We start from the raw sequence: 17,350 nt of genomic DNA on the forward strand, positions 1-17,350 counted from the left end.
AATTACATTAAACAAAATCCAAAGAAGAATATATTTTTCCAACCGAGGAACAAAAAAAAAAAAAATCATTAATTTTTTCCCCATTGTCCTTAATTCTCCCCATGCTTTATGTTGACATTTTAATCACCAAAAAATGTCCACGAAAAGTTATAAATATGTGTGTTTGAGACACGGAAGGATGTGAATCCTTGATGAGTTGCAGATATGAACAGCATGGATGGAGGCAGGGTCTCTCTTTGGAATTTCCATGAGGTGAGTCATATTTGGATAAACCTCAATATCGAACATGAAGATTTACTTTCATAACTCGAGTCAACAATGTTTGATGTAAATAAAATAAATACAAACGAATCACTGACAATTCTGTATTTTTCTTCTTCTTCTTTTTGTTTGTTTCTGTTTGCAGCCAACAATCGAGGGCTTAAACGAGAAGCCGATGCGTGCCTGCAGCCAATTGGAGGAACTACAAGTCAACGCCGACGAAGAGCTGCGCAAATCGAATCAACAAGTCAACCGCTTTCTCCAACTCCTGCATCGAACAACCATCGAAAGGGACGAGGCGAGGACGCAGCTTCGGTTCCTCCTACACCAGATCCATCAAACCAGAGCGGCCAGTCCATTAAGCTTATTGATACGGAAAATAGTAGATGACCCACTGTTAGCACCAGTCCAGTCCTTTAATTTTGGCTGATTTTATCAGATTCAGTTTCCTCATTTTTCATGAGTAAAATTCTCAATTTAATTTTGGCCTGCTTTACTTTGGTCAGACCTATTAGCTTAATCCCTTCACTTTTCATGGGTAGGGTTCTAAATCTAATCCCAATCAATTTTACACCGGTCGGACCTTAGTATTTAATCCTCTCATTTCTCATGAGTAAGACTCCCAATCTAATCTTGGTTGTCTTTACTCCGGCTAGACCCCAGGATTCAGTCCTCTCACTTTTCCTAGGCACCATCCTAATTTTACTTTCGGTCGGGTTCTTAGCCGATCGAACCCCCAAGGGAACAACACTGTCAAAGAATCACAACTTGTCAAAGAGTAATAAATATTCGTCAGGGAATATTCTGCTACATACAAATCGTGAAATTTTTCTTTACCTATTGGAAATTTGTCGTATATCTTCTTTCACCCAACATCCTCTGACATGCAACATTCTCTAATATTTTATGATTACAGATGTTACAAAAGACAGTTATAAGAAGGGAGGTCCTCTCCGTTGGCCAATTACGCGCTAGAAAACGGTCTTACTTACGCGCACACATTTATTATTCATCTTTTTCCACTCGGCCCTCCTTCTGACTTGAGCGTTGGAGGGGGTGCGACAGTGATCACTTCCCTGGTTCTCGTTCTAATGCTTCCGGGCGCTTGGTCTGTGGGTACTATTGGTGCAATATTCCCTAGGTCAAGGTTGACCGAGTTGACTGAGCTTGAGTATGAGTCGAGCTTGAGTATGAGTCAAGCTTGAGTCATGATGTTTGGGTTTCAATGTTTGACAATACATGTAGACAACACATGAAGATTGCAGGTGCAATTGTTCATGTGGGGAGATTGTGAAGGAGAGTCAAGTAAGTCAAGGTTGACTGGATACTTGACTGGAAATCCTAGTGAGTGAAGCTAGGTGAAAGTCCTGGTGAGTGAAGCGAGGCAAATGGAAAGTCCTAATTGGGAAGTCAGGCAAAAGGAAAGTCCTGGTGAGTGAAGCCATGTGAAAATCCTAGTGAGTGAAACTAGGTGAACGTCCTGGTGAGTGAAGCGAGGCAAATAGAAAGTCCTAACTGGGAAGTCAGGCAGAAGGAAAGTCCTGGTGAGTGAAGCCAGGTGAAAATCCTAGTGAGTGAAACTAGGTGAAAGACCTAGTGAGTGAAGTCAGGCAGAAGAGAAGTCCTGGTGAGTGAAGCTAGGCAGAAGGAAAGACCTGGTAAGTGAAGCCAGGCAAGGGAAATCCAGATGGGTCAAGGTTGACCAGACATCTGGTGGAAGTCCAAGTAGGTCAAAGGGATTGACCGGATACTTGGCACGAGGAGAAAAGTCCGAGTGGGTCAAACGGATTGACCGGACACTTGGTGAGAGAGTCCTAGTTGGTCAAGGGTGACCGGATGCTAGGTTTTATGTACCAACAAGTCATGGTTAATTGGATGTTGGTTTAGGAGGCTTTAGACTTGATTTTAGGGAGAAATAATGAGCTGGATCAATCAGCCGATCGATTGGCTCATGCCCAATCGATCGGTCGATCGATTGGGCGAGTCTTCGCGACAAGCTTCCTCCCAATCAATCAGTGGATCGATTGGGACAAGTGCGCGATCGCACAGAACGTCGCTGGATCGATCGGTCCAGATCCCCCAATCGATCAGTGGATCGATTGGGAACTGCGATTTCACGCGACAAGCCCTGGATCGATCAGCCGATCGATCCAGGCTATTCCAGAGAGCACAGAGGCGCTCGGGATCGATCGGTTGATCGATCCAAAGCCTCCCCGATCGATTGGGAGCAATCCAATCGATCGGGATCCGACCGTTGGCGCAGATAAAGGTCGTTGGAGTGCGTCTTCTTCGGCAGAGCTCACACTATTCACACTAGATCCTCTATAGCAGCTCTCCACACTTCTTCTCCACTCCACCGCCAGTTCTTGAAGGGCTCTTAGAGCAAGGTTGCTAGTGATCCAAGATCAAGAGGCGGGCAACAACAAGAAGTTAGGGTTAGAGTTTTTACTGCATAACTTGTAAGCTTTTGCTTGTATTTTGTTTCCCTTTCCTTCTTCTTGTATTGAGAGTGTTGTAGGGCTTCTCCGCCTTTGGTAGTTACCATAAAGGAGTGTTATTCATAGTGGAGGGTGTGTGTGTGCGTGGATCCTTGGACTAGTCACCTCTTGTGAGGTGGATACCAAGTAAAATCCATTTGTTAGCGTTGTATGTTTTTGTTTCTTTGTATTTCCGCTGCACATCCTTGAAGAAATAAGCAACGAAGCACACAAGCACGCGACGAGCTATTCACCCCCCCTCTAGCTACATAATCGGTCCCAACAAGTGGTATCAGAGCGAGGTCGCTCTTCACCGGAATCATCGCCGGAAGGGGCAAACAAAACAAGTAAAGCTAGAGGGTGAAGAAGTTGGAGCAAATTCATCAAAGTCAAAGAATTCAAGAAGCTCAACTTCAAGATGCAATTCCAAGATGGACTTGGATTTGACACAAGGGTGGCTCCACCGTACACATCTACTAGCTTCGATATTTGGAAATCAAGGATCGAAAACTTCTTAATGGTGGAGATAGAGCAATGGTTTGCTCTTATAGAAGTCTTCAATGCTCCAAGAAATTCAAAGGGCAAAGTTCTCAAGAGGAGCAAGTGGAGCCAAGAACAAATCCAAAGATGTGAGGCCAATGACAAAGTGACCAAGCTTTTGGTCAATTTATTGCCGAGCAACATCGTGGAGCAAATTGGATAGTTTGAAGATGCCAAGGAGCTATGGAGTAAATTGGCAAAGATTCATGAGATATCCTCCACTGTACCAAACCAAGAAGAATCCAAAGAAGGTGACTCATTGGATCAAGATCAAGAGGAAGAGGACTCCGAAGTTTAGAGATGCTCAACTTTCGAAGAAGAGGAAGTCCAAGAAGCTTCATCTTTAGAGGAATGCAATGAAGAGGGCAAGGAGGGAACATACTCCTTGTTCCATATACAAGATGAAGATGAAGAAGCATCCACCTCTAGGATTGAGGGGGAGCAATCTTTGGTGACACCGGATCAAGAAGAAGGAGAAGCTTCTACATCCGGGTTAAGAGAAGAAGTGGAGGAAGAAGCTTCCACCTCCATAAGTCAAGCAAAATCAAATGGAGGAGTATCATCTTCGGATCAAGAGGAAGCCTCTACTTCCAAGTCAAATGGAGGAGCAAGTGTCACCCCTACACAAGAAGGTATAAATATTTTAATTAATAATAAAAATCATATTATATGTTTTGAGTGTAGGGAACATGGGCACTACAAGAGCAAGTATCCCAAATTGGCCAAGAAGAAGGGCTAAGTGGCACAAAAGGGCAAGGAGAAGCCCAAGGAGACCATCCCCAATACAAAGAAGAGCAAGGAGAACATTGTGTGCTTCTCTTGCAATCAAAAGGGGCATTATCGGAGCCAATGTCCCAAGGGAAAGAAGGTGGTCAAGGCTCAAGGAAGAAACTCAATTCAAGGGGGAGCCTCCAAGGTAAAAAGAAAGGTAACTTTTATTGAGCCTACCCCTTTAAATTATGGCAAAAAGCATGCTAGTTCTAACTTATATCATTTTAATGCTATTTACCATAAAAATAGGGAGCATGGTAGTATTAAAGAAAAACATCTGGCTCTCCATGCTAAGACTACTACACCTAGGGCTAGAAATGTAGATAAAAATCTAGGCAAGAACACTAAGGTCAATAACTACAAGCCTAAAAATAAAAATGCTCATGGATTTAATGAAAAACCAAAAACTAAGGACTTAATGGTTGAAAATCAAGTCTTGAGGTCAAGACTTGATAAATTAGAAAAGACCCTAAAAAGGATGGAAAATATCCTAAAAGGGCAAAATGAGCATAGTCTAGGTCTAGGACAACAAAAACCATCCAATGGCCATAAAGGTTTGGGATAAAAATTTAAGGCTAAGAAGGATGTAATTTCTTACCATAGGGTTCCATATAGCTATGGAACTGAGTCTATGTCTAAGAGTCAAGTCAAAAGTACTAGGGAGGTTATTCTTAAGAGTATTTTTGTAACAAATGTGATTAAGACTTCTAAAAAGTCCAAGAAAGTCACAAAGAAGGTCATAAGGGAAGTAATCCCTAGGGTTGACCTAGAAAATGTGACCAAGGCTTCTAAGAAGCCAAACAAGGTCACTAGGAAGGTATCTAGGGAAGTTATCCCTAGTGAGTATCTAGAGCATCCAAGGAGCACCAATAGGTTTTGGGTTCCTAGGAGCATCTTCTCTACCTCATAGATGGGTTAGAGAGTGTCAACTCTAAGTGGAAGGGTAGTTAACCCAATCATGATGAAGTTGACACTCAAGGAGCATTTTTAAGGTTATTATTAATCTTTGAAAATGAAAAGGATAAAGGGTTTACTCTTGAAAAGAGTAAAATGTGTCATATTTTGAGAAATTGGATGAAATTTTAAATGACACAATTTGAGAAAATAATAAGAACTATCAAGTTGGGATTTTGGTATGTTCTTAGGAAGTTAAAGGCAAATTTAAGCCTTAACTCAATTGATTACTCTTTAAAAAGAGTAAATTGTGCCAAGATTTGAGGAATATGCTTAATTTAAATTGGCACAAATTAGGAAAAGCGAAAGAAATGTCAAATTTGGTCTTTGACATTTTCTTGGGAAATAGTGGGCAATCTAGGGTTTAAATTTTAAGTTAGCTAAGGGTTAAGGATACGTAGGTAGGTAATCTAGGTATTTTATCTATGCTAACTTGCCATGCTTTGCTTGCCCATCAAATGTCATGACATCATATTTATTTATTTGCGCTTGCACTCATGCCTTATTATGAAAAACACAAAAATACCATGTCATGTCATCCATACATCATATAGTTATAGGAAATTTTCTTTTGAAAATTATTTCTTTTTGATGTATGCCATAACATCATCATGCATCATTTTAATTCCTTGTTTATTAAGGACTAATGACATTAATTAACAAGTAACATCCTTGGTGGATGTCTATAATTCAAAAATACCTAGATAGATATGTATGATCTCTAGATTAGGGCAAAACCAAACTTTACATCTCACAAAGACCCATAAGGTGACTTGTATGTGTTTTAGTGCACATTAGATACAAGTGAGATGTTAGGATGATAAACAAAACTTAAGATGTTGATTTAGTACATTCTTTTGAGTTTTAAGTTCATCAAAATACATAGTTATGTGTTTTCCCATCATTGGGAAAGCTAATGTACAAGTCATGTGCATTAAGCCCAAGGAACATGGTGGGATATTGGTTTTTGAAAATTGTTTTAAAATACTTTTGGAAAACCTTGGTGAATGTTATTTTTTGATAGTAATCATCATTGAATAGTTGAACACAAACTTGAAGAAAATACTAAAGTTTTTACAAGTTTTCAAGTTTGTGTCAATCTTTGAAAATATGATGTATTTTCCTAAAAAACTATTTTTCCATGATAAAGTATACCCTAAATAATGTCTACACAAATTTTCACGATTTTTGGAATTTTGTAGATTTTTCTAGGGGTTTCTGAAATTCATTGAAAGTGAATTTCGGAACTATCAGGCCTTTAATCGATCACCCGATCGATTGAAGGGTCTCAATCGATCGGGCGATTGATTGAGGGCAGGCTTCTCGCGAATAGAAGCCGTCTGGATCGATCCACCGATCGATCCATCCCTTCCGAATCGATTAGTGGATCGATTCAAGCTGGTTCAATCGATTAGAACCCAACTCCAATCGATCGAAGATACTGATTTTGGCTGGGAAAGCTTATGTTCAGCATTTTAAACCTATTTTAGTCTAGGTAACCATTCCTAACCCCTCAAAACACATTTGTATACATTTAAGGGGGAGTTTTAATGATGAAAACAAGGATGGATTGGTTAAGGGAGGCTAAGTAGAGGTTTAGGTTGAGGTTTGGGTTCATTATTGAATTTATGAACCTCAAAACTTCTAATTTTGGGTTTCCTAAAGATTTAGGGATTCCAAGTCATTGTTGGTGCAATGACAGAAGTCACGACCATGTCTTTAGGGGGAGTTACTCTTTAAGGACATAAAAACTAAATTTTCATACACCGTGGAAGGTGGTTAATCTTCCTTAGTGAAAGATGCTCAAGGTTGAGCATTGGACTACAATGGAGAGTGGATATCTTCATTGTTCAAGTGGTGCATGCTCATGGATGAGAAGGTGATAATAATGAAGGGTATGAGACCTTCATTAGTGTGTTGTGAGCAACAAGTGAAGTTGTGAACAACGAAGGGTAACTCTTCAGGAGGAGAGTTTGTTTTTGATGAGTGCCCAAAGATGGGAAATGTTTGTGATGTGTGCCAATAGGGGGAGAATGAATGTGGTTAAGTTAGGTCTTCATTACCTAAAGGGGGAGTTTGCCCTCTAGAAAAGGAGGAGAATGAAGGGAACCATCATTCACATATTGGCATGAAGGAAGTTGAGGCTATGGGATTAGCCTAACTTAAAGGAGGTATTGTCAAACATAAAAAAGGGAGAGATTGTTAGTGCAATATTCCCTAGGTCAAAGTTGACCGGGTTGACTAAGCTTGAGTATGAGTCAAGCTTGAGTCATGATGTTTGGGTTTCAATGTTTGACAATACATGTAGACAACACATGAAGATTGCAGGTGCAATTGTTCATGTGGGGAGATTGTGAAGGAGAGTCAAGTAGGTCAAGGTTGACTGGATACTTGACTGGAAATCCTAGTGAGTGAAGCTAGGTGAAAGTCCTGGTGAGTGAAGCGAGGCAAATGGAAAGTCCTAATTGGGAAGTCAGGCAAAAGGAAAGTCTTGATGAGTGAAGCCATGTGAAAATCCTAGTGAGTGAAACTAGGTGAACGTCCTGGTGAGTGAAGCGAGGCAAATAGAAAGTCCTAACTGGGAAGTCAGGCAGAAGGAAAGTCCTGGTGAGTGAAGCCAGGTGAAAATCCTAGTGAGTGAAACTAGGTGAAAGACCTAGTGAGTGAAGTCAGGCAGAAGAGAAGTCCTGGTGAGTGAAGCTAGGCAGAAGGAAAGACCTGGTAAGTGAAGCCAGGCAAGGGAAATCCAGATGGGTCAAGGTTGACCAGACATCTGGTGGAAGTCCAAGTAGGTCAAAGGGATTGACCGGATACTTGGCACTAGGAGAAAAGTCCGAGTGGGTCAAACGGATTGACCGGACACTTGGTGAGAGAGTCCTAGCTGGTCAAGGGTGACCGGATGCTAGGTTTTATGTACCAACAAGTCATGGTTGACTGGATGTTGGTTTAGGAGACTTTAGACTTGATTTTAGGGAGAAATCATGAGCTGGATCGATCAGCCGATCGATTGGCTCATACCCAATCGATCGACTGATCGATTGGGCGAGTCTTCGCAACAAGCTTCCTCCCAATCAATCAATGGATCGATTGGGACAAGTGCGCGATCGCACAGAATAGCGCTGGATCGATCGGTCGATCGATCCAGATCCCCCAATTGATCAGTGGATCGATTGGGAGCTGCGATTTCGTGCGACAAACCCTGGATCGATCAGCCGATCGATCCAGGCTATTCCAAAGAGCACAGAGGCGCTCGGGATCGATCGGTTGATCGATTCAAAGCCTTCCCGATCGATTGGGAGCAATCCAATCGATCGAGATCCAACCGTTGGCACAGATAAAGGTCGTTGGCGTGCGTCTTCTTCGGCAGAGCTCGCACTGTTCACACTAGATCCTATATAGCAGCTCTCCACACTTCTTCTCCACTCCACCGCCAGTTCTTGAAGGGCTCTTGGAGCAAGGTTGCTAGTGATCCAAGATCAAGAGGCGGGCAACAACAAGAAGTTAGGGTTAGGGTTTTTACTGCATAACTTGTAAGTTTTTGCTTGTATTTGTTTCCCTTTCCTTCTTCTTGTATTGAGAGTATTGTAGGACTTCTCCGCCTTTGGTAGTTACCATGAAGGAGTGTTATTCATAGTGGAGGGTGTGTGTGTGCGTGGATCCTTGGACTAGTCACCTCTTGTGAGGTGGATACCAAGTAAAATTCATTTGTTAGCGTTGTATGTTTTTGTTTCTTTGTATTTCCGCTGCACATCCTTGAAGAAACAAGCAACGAAGCACACGAGCACGCGACGAGCTATTCACCCCCCCTCTAGCTACATAATCAGTCCCAACAGGTACCATCGGCGATCCTCTCCCACCATGTCCCAGATTTCTCTCTTCGTCAACGTTCCTGCCATCATTACCGATACCCTCATCTGACTCAGCTTTCGGACAGGATTAAATTTGACGCCTTCTGTGGGAACACATTCACCTGCTTCGAACCATGAAAATGGAGGACACAGGTAAAATCATCATCACTATAACACCCTGCGAATTTGAATTATTCAAGGATGCCAAGATGCGAGTGACTTCAGAAAAGTAGAGTGTGGATTCTCATCCACGCCGCGCACTTGTGACCTCGAAGGACGGGCTCTCCGGCTCAAACTGAAGGTCCAAGATGATGTGGTCATGCGAATTCTCCTAAGCATTGTATCGAACCCTTGGAGAAGGTGGCAAGATAATAGAGCAATCTCAGACATCCTCAGCCGAAAACTTGCCCTCAAGGGACCTAAAGAGGAGAAAAGCCTCAGCCATTCAAGAGACGCTTGAACAACTCAACGTTCCTTTCTCCTAGGAAGTGCTAGATGAGAAACTTTCTTAGGGTTATAAACTCTCATCTATTGGAGAGTACGGAGGTAATAATTATTGTTCCAGTTGGTACAAATGATAAAACCTGAGTTTTGATGAATGACAAGTAAGTTAAAGTCAAATGAGTTGTGATCTAATATTTTTTGTCAAGTTTGCAGGACTTGACTGGTCTAACACCAGGCAGAAATCTGGCTAGGTCTGGAGGACCTGATAGCTGGTCTAGAAGTCCAGATATGTCAAGGAGTGACCCGATATCTGGTGGGAAGTCTGACTGGGTCCGCGGGACATGATAGTTGGCTGAAGTCCAGTTAGGTCTGCGGACCAGACAACTGGCGGAAAGACCTGGTGTACTATGAGGGAGTCAAGCGATTCTGCGTGGTAAGGCAAGTCACTAGAGGAGAGTGTTCCAATGAGGACAAGTTCTATTTGGGGACTTTAGGAGTAAGTCCAATTTAGGTCCATTTTGAAAACCTAAATTGAGACCTTAACTAGATCTTGCTCTTGGATAGACATTATTTAATTAATATTACTTATTTTCATTGTGCAAATTTCATCTTGTAGGGTATATTTTATTTTGTTGGACTAATACATTTTGTAGGGCGAAAGGAGCACAAAATACCTATGGTGAATAGTACCAAAGGCGCCTTCCATGCAAAGGAAGGCGCCTTGAGTTAGGCGATGGAAGGCGCCTTGGAGAGGCTTGAAGGCACCTTTAGTCGGATAAGGCAGAATGCTTCGTCGACGAAAAGAGTTTGTTTTTGGGAGATAAAAATTGGTGTTGAAGGCGCCTTCCATCCCCTTTAAAAGGGCTACTTGACCAAAGCTTCATACACACTTCTCTTATGAGCTTCTATGCAATCGTGCGACATTCCGACTGCTCTAACTTCGTACTGCTGCTATGCTACAATGCTACTACATTCAACTGTTGCTAAGATGCCGTCCAACACCGAGTTTGATCTGTTAAACCTACAACTATTGGGTAACAAAGTTTCTTTGTATACTTAATTACTGCATTAAAGAAAGTGTAGCTTGTTACACTTATCCTAATCTTTTTATTGTACTTGATCCCCTCTTCCAGCGGTTCTGGAAGAGGTTATTAGTAGATTACCCGTAGATATGTTTGTGGGACCTGGGTCTTGGAGTAGAGTCGCTGAAGACTCTAAACCAATTAACTCCTTGTATACTATGTTTTTTCAATTTCTATTTTACTTAATTTTTCCGTTGCGTACTCATTTTTAAAACAAAAAAATATATATTTTAAAATCATGTAATTCACCTCTTCTCTCTCATGTGCGTAACGATCCTATAATAATGATATGGAGAATCACCTCAGAAAATTCTAGAACACTACTCTATTGCATCACTACATCGACACAATAAAATGTTGAGTGTTTCCGAACACTCTCTCCGGCTCAGCGCAAAGCTAGTTCGACAGGCTACTAGTTGGATCCATTACTTGTTTCAAGGAATTTAGGAATGCTTTCCTGCACTATTTTGCCAGCAGCAGGAGATATCAGAAGACTAATCATAGTCTATTTGCGCTCAAACAAGGGGCTATGGAGTCCTTAAGAGTGTACATCAAGCGTTTCAACAGTGGCTCTCAATGTCTCGTCCGCCACCTCTGATATATACTACAACAAAAGTGACTTTCCGCAGCGCATCATCAACGACGTGTAGTTAAAGTGTGTTGTTAATAATAGTTTTTACGGCACACATAATTATGTGCGCTGCGAATAGTATAATATTTATACAAATGACGGCGTACAGAAAAAGTACGCTGTTAATAAATTTTTCTACAACATGCAAAGTACATTGTTAAAATTTAATATTAACAGCGTGCGAAACACGCTGTTAATAATTATTATACATAAATAAATGACAACGTGCAAAAATACACGTTGCTCCACGCACCCTTAATAATTATTATACATATAGTGTACAGAACGACTGGTTAAAATTACTTTTAATGATGCATTATTACAGCTCACTGCGGATACACTATTGTAAAACCCTATTTTTTTAGTAGCCCCATGTGCGTCTCTTCTCCTTCATCAAAAAAATCCCTGCCCCCTTTCCTCTCTTCGCCTTTGCCGAAAAAATCCCCATCCCTTTGCCGATCTCCCTGCCCCCTTTCTTTCCGGCCCCAAATCATGCACGGCTCCCAGGCACACAAGGTTCCTTCTTAAGTGCACACGATCTTCTTCTCCGACGTTCTTTCCACGATCTGCTTACGGATACTCCCTCTCGGGTGGCACCTTTTGCTACCAAGCTTGTTCCTACTGTATCTGGCATCGTGAGGGTTTCTGAGGGCAAGGGCGAACAGAAGGCCGCAAAGATAGCAGGCATCGCCGAGGATTATGACTACCTCCTCCTCCGGTGCCGGTGATAGATCAGGCGTTGCTTACTTCCCCCTTCTCCTCCTCTCTCTGCCTCGCCTTCAAGGAGCGAGGGAACTGAGGAGAAAGAGGCGAACCCCCTTCACCCGTTCCTATCCGACGATGTTTCGATAATGAACGACCATGATGAGGGATCCAAGTGCTCGTACGAAGCCAATGAGAAAGTCCAAATCGCTGAGGATGACGCCAACGATGATGACGGATCATTTGCACCGCCTTTCTCTTGGAAGAAGTTGTAGCTCTTCACTAGGTCGGGGTTCTTGATGAGCATAGGGTTCCTAGATTCAGGGAATCTAGAAGAGGATTTGCAGGCCGGAGCTATTGCGGGCTATTCTTTGCTATGGATGTTGCTATGGGTGACGGCGACGAGGCTGCTGATCAGATGCTATCGGTAATGCTCAGCATGGCTACTGGGTGGCATCTGGCAGAGCTGTGCCTGGAAGAGTACCCACGCTAGGTACATTTGGTGCTTTGGTTCATGGCAGAGGTGGCCATGATTGGGGTCGACATCCAAGAGGTGATAGGGAGTGCTATTGCGACCAAGATATTAAGTCGTGGCATGCTGCCACTCTGGGTTGGAGTTCTTATAACGGCCATGGATTGGTAGGAGCTGAACCAATTTGTTTAAATTTCTTTGAGTTTCTCTTACTTCTTGTAGCGGCTAAAAGATGTACTTTTTTATGTAGGCTGATATACATTCATTTACATCTGTTAATCTAGCTAACTGAATTGTATAGCTTTATTAGGATATCTTTTAAATCTATCCTTTTCTCCAAGCTTTGTTATTTTCTAGCAAACCGACATCATCAGATGCAACATCTCATTAACTCAACAGCATCATGCTTCCATCAATTTTGTGTGATTCTTTTGGTTTGATAAGGTTTCCCAAGTGAATCTAACATTAAATGGAATCTCTTGCGTCACTGTTGATGTTGATGTCAATTAGTCACTAGCATCCGTTGTTTTCCTTGTGGCCTTGTGTTTCTAAAAGTTTCTTCACACAGGTTTGTGCCAGTTGGGAAATGATCTTTAAGATTTCTCAGTTAGTACCATTTCTTAAATTTTATTTATTGATTAAATACAATCTATATGAGTTAGGTAGGTCAAGTAATTAGACTTTGAACTGTTCTCTCATCTTCTTTAAACTATACTGAGCTAGTTGACTTTTTGATAAGATGTTATTTTATGTTTTTTTGAACTCTAGTTTCATACCAATAGAAGCTTAGATATTAACAGAAAAGGAAATGCACAAGGATATTATATAACCAATAAAAATAGTGTATGGTTGCAAATAGGTTGAATTAATACATTTACATTATTATTTTTTATTAGTGTACTAGTAGTTTCTGTAGAGATTTTTTTTTTTGTATAAATTCATCCTAGTGGAACAATATTAGGTCCCTTCTGTTAATAACCAAGTTAAGATTTTTCTTGTAGCATCATTTTCCATTTTTTGGTGAATTATGGTGTGAGGAAACTTGAAGCATTTTTATATAGTTCTGATCACTACAATTTCTTCTTTTGCATGGATTTTGAGAGAAGCCAAGCCTAGTGAAACGGAGCTTCTTATTTGTAGAGATTTTTTTTATGGCTTGGAATTGTTTAATTTTCATCTTCGTTGCTTCAAGATCATTGATTTCTCTTGGTTTCTCTTTACAAGTCTCACAGATGTTATTGTATTGTTTAAATGTCATTGGTATGATACATGAGATATGAAAGTGCATCAGTTGGGATCAATATCATGTGCCACAGGAAACTTATTGCTAATTGCATAAAATTTAATTTATCATTTTCTTCTAAACAAATTAAATTTCCTCACGACGTCCCAAATGAGCTTTTATATGGAAGAGTTGGCTACTTGTGGGCATGTTCTTTCTTAAATAAACACATCGGCAAGGGAACAATTCCCTCAACTCATATGGTAACTTTCCTTCTTATTCCCTCTCATTATTTTCTAAATCATTCACTCATTATAATTGTACTGTCCAAGATTGAGTCCAATCCAATTCAAAATATCAATACACTTACAAGGATGACCTATAGTGTTTAAGCATGTTATGAGAGTTCTCATTTGAAGATGTGAGAATAGGACTGAAAGTTTTATCTTTCTCACTCCCAACTTTCTTTAATATTCCACCCTCAATCTCAACCTCCTCTCCTCAATCTCAACCTCGTTAGAGATGAGGGATTGATTCTAATACCATATTTAAGTCTAAGAGACTCTAATCCAACCTGAAGTACTAAATCACGTAGGTGGATGTTATGCTAGTACAAGCATATCATGAGAACTATCGTTTGAAGATGTGAGACTAAATGATGAAATTTATTATCTCATTTTCATATTTTGCTCTTTTAAATAGTGTTTTCTTGGATGCATAATTTTGTAGAGATCAGTAGCTAAGGACATGATTAGGGATGGAAAAAGACTAGCCAACAAGAGCAGCTGCCCATTGATGTACGAGTGGAATGGTGAGAGGTGCTGGGGGTTGCCCATGGCCTTGCTGAGATCATGCATGCTTTGATGGGTGTTAATCTCAATGAAGATGACCTGCAATATGTTCAGGGCACCCTTAACTACAGGATTAACAACGGATCCATCGGCGGGAACTACCCATCGACCGAAGGATTCAATGCAGATTGTCTTGTGCATTGGTGCCATGGTGCACCTGGTGTTGCTCTCACCCTCACCAAAGCTGCTCAGATAAGGGAATGAAGCACATGATATCGATCCCATTTGTTAAAGTGGCAGCAATCAACTATTTTTTTACCTTATCAACCTGTAACACAGTTATTTCTATTGGAAATAAAAATAATATGATATTTATTTCCTTTATTTTCGTATGCCTGTAACACAGTTATTCCTTTAGTTATAATTGTACGATATTGATAATTATGTGTGATATATATATATATTTTTTATTTTATATGCATTTAACCGCAACGGACGGTTGCATGCTGCGAATGATATTAACCACAGCGTGTAGCTGCATGCTGCAAATGCAATTTATCGCAACGCGCAGCTGCACGCTGTGAATGCACTTTTCGCAGGCACAGCTGCACGCTGTGAATGCACTTTTCGCAGCGCACAACTGCACGCTACAAATGCAATTTATCGCAGCGTGTAGCTGTGCGCTATGAATGCACTTTACCGCAGCGCGCAGCTGCACACTGCGAATGTGTTCTGACTTTTAACAGCATGGAGTTGTGCAGTATGCGATGCATGCTGCGGATAACATAATTGCACGCTGCGGAAAGTCATATTAATAAGCACATTCTCTCAAGGCATGTTAGAGGGAGACTTCTTTCAAGACCTCATTCAGAAACCTGAAACGGACTTTGATAATTTGTTGGGGAAACCGACCAAATACATTAATATGGACGAAGCTTAAGTCACCCAGAAGAAAGAGATAAAGACCCTCGCTCCAACTGGTCGGTCGAAGAGGAGGCAATCACCACCTTTTGTCCATCCTAAGGATCCTCGGTTAAATTTTCTGACAGCTCAAGAAGTAGCGGTAGTGCAGCGGGTCGAGGTCGTCCTAGCTCCTGTGAACTAGTCTGCCCCATGGGAGGCTCAGTATTGTACTTACCACTAGTCTCACACTCATGACATAGGGAATTGTCTCCAGTTCGCTCGGGATTCTTACCGAGTAGCAGAACTAGGTCTGTCTCTGCCCGAAATTATGCCTCAACTTCTAAGACAGTAGGCCAGCAACCCTAACATCTTGGCCTGACCGGCTAATTCGCCTAAAGGAAAAGAAGATCCGGGTGGCTTGTCAAGTGGTAGAGGAAAAGAAATGAGAGAACCCCTAGAGGAGGAAAACCGAGGAAATGTAGCCATTCAGGTCATTCTGTAGACGTGCCCTCTACTTGGTTAGAAATCCTTATAGTGTCGGTCGAAGATGTAACTAAGCTAATACTCCATGAGAATGAGCCATAGAAAATCCTCAAGAGGCTTGGGTCAAAAATGTCAAAGGTTAGAAGCTGGATCGCACAGGGAGGGTGAATTACCTCCAGCCTTACCATAGCTAAGGAGCATTCTCTATCTGTATTAACTTTTATCTAATGAACATATTCCAGACTCACGCCCCTACGCGAGTTATAAGTGAGCAAAGCTCTCACATCCCAATGACCTCTTGGTCGGTTCCCAAACTCTCGCCCCATTGCAAGTTACAAGTGAGCAGGGCTCTCGTGCCTATAATTTCCTTGTCAGGATCAAAATATGTTGCTCTATCTAGTTCCTATCTCTACAATCATTCTGCTCGGCTCTCATCTATTCAACCGTTCTTTCCGACTCTTATCTCTACAGTCGTTTTGCCCAGCTCTCATCTCTTTAGCTGCTCTGTCCAACTCTTATCTTTACAGCCGCTCTGCTTAGCTCTCATCTAAATAACCGCTCTGGTCGGCTCTCATCTCTTCAGTCGCTTTGGCAGGCTCTCATCTCTTCAGTCGCTCTGCCTGTCTCTCGTCTAAACAATTGTTTTGCTTGGTTCTTATCTCTATAGCCGCTCTATATGACTCTCATCTCTTCAGTTGCTCTTCCCTCTCTTATTTCTATAGCCGCACTACCTGTCTCTCATCTCTTTAGCTACTCTGCCCGACTCTTATCCCTATAGCCGTTTTGCCGGACTCTTATCCCTACAGCCATTATGTCAGTGTTAGTTGCTACTCGAAATATCGTACTGGTTCCCCTGTATAAAAATTTTGTACAAGTCCTGAACCATTCCTAACAACCTATTGTATTCTTTAGAAATTAAATTTGGAATCGCAAACAGAACTTAATATTATTGATTTCAAATTCAACTTATCTATTCTTAGTGGTTTAGACTTGGATCACAAACGATGCTTAACATTATTGATCCAAATCCACCCATGTTACAAATTCAATTAAATATTAATTTCAGAGATCGGCTTCCAGGTTAAACATGGCGAGGCACTAGGCCTTCTTGGGTATGGGAGCATCCACCACTTCCTAGACAAAGCCTTTCAACGAAATTTAATATTTAATTTCCTTATATTAATCCTAGGTTTAACCAAAAGGAACAATCGAATCACAAGTTCGAAAAACAAAAGAAACACAAAATTGAAAATATAAATTCGATAACTTAGATTCATTAGCCTCTTGTGTTTGGTATTTCAAGATCTAAATAAAAGGATGAATAGGTTATATGCGGAAACTAATAACTAGTTAAACCTTTTATAGCTTATAGACCTCACGATCTTCTGTCGTATTCCTCTTCTTATCTCGGACATCGTGTGGGCGACGATCTACCGAGAAGAGAATCCACCCAAGCCTCCTTCTTCTCCAAGCAAGTTTCGGCCACCAACAATCTCCTAGAGATGAAGAATTTCGCCCACCAACTAAGCTCCAAGGGATGCTAGGAAACAATATCTCCTATCTCTTCTTCTTCTCCAAGCAAAATTCGGCCACCAAGATCTCTCCAAGAAGATGATGCCATCGGCCACTTAAGAAGAAGAATAGGGGAAGAGGAAGAAGAGAGGGTCGGCCACCACCAAGGAAGAGAGGAATAATAGAAGATATGTTATGAGGTGAGGCACCTCTACCCTCTCTTTTATATTCCTTGGTCTTGGCAAATAAGGAAAGTT

General features: G+C 41.4%; 1 protein-coding gene across 1 annotated transcript; it reads left to right on the forward strand.

Annotated features, from left to right (window-relative positions):
- The first annotated feature begins 71 nt into the window (after positions 1 to 71).
- Positions 72 to 691, forward strand: LOC121995351. Its single transcript, XM_042549110.1, has 2 exons — positions 72 to 252; positions 407 to 691. The coding sequence occupies exons 1-2, from the start codon at positions 205 to 207 to the stop codon at positions 689 to 691; spliced, it is 333 nt and encodes a 110-aa protein (XP_042405044.1). The 5' UTR covers positions 72 to 204.
- The last annotated feature ends 16,659 nt before the right edge of the window (positions 692 to 17,350 follow it).

Source organism: Zingiber officinale, chromosome 6A (genome assembly GCF_018446385.1).
Source record: "Zingiber officinale cultivar Zhangliang chromosome 6A, Zo_v1.1, whole genome shotgun sequence".
NCBI classification, from domain to species: Eukaryota; Viridiplantae; Streptophyta; class Magnoliopsida; order Zingiberales; family Zingiberaceae; genus Zingiber; species Zingiber officinale.

Coding starts and splice junctions, on each gene's coding strand:
- LOC121995351 (XM_042549110.1), top strand. CDS start 205: ATGAACAGCATGGATGGAGGCAGGGTCTCTCTTTGGAATTTCCATGAG. Junction 253..406: donor CTCTTTGGAATTTCCATGAG/GTGAGTCATATT, acceptor TTCTGTTTGCAG/CCAACAATCGAGGGCTTAAA.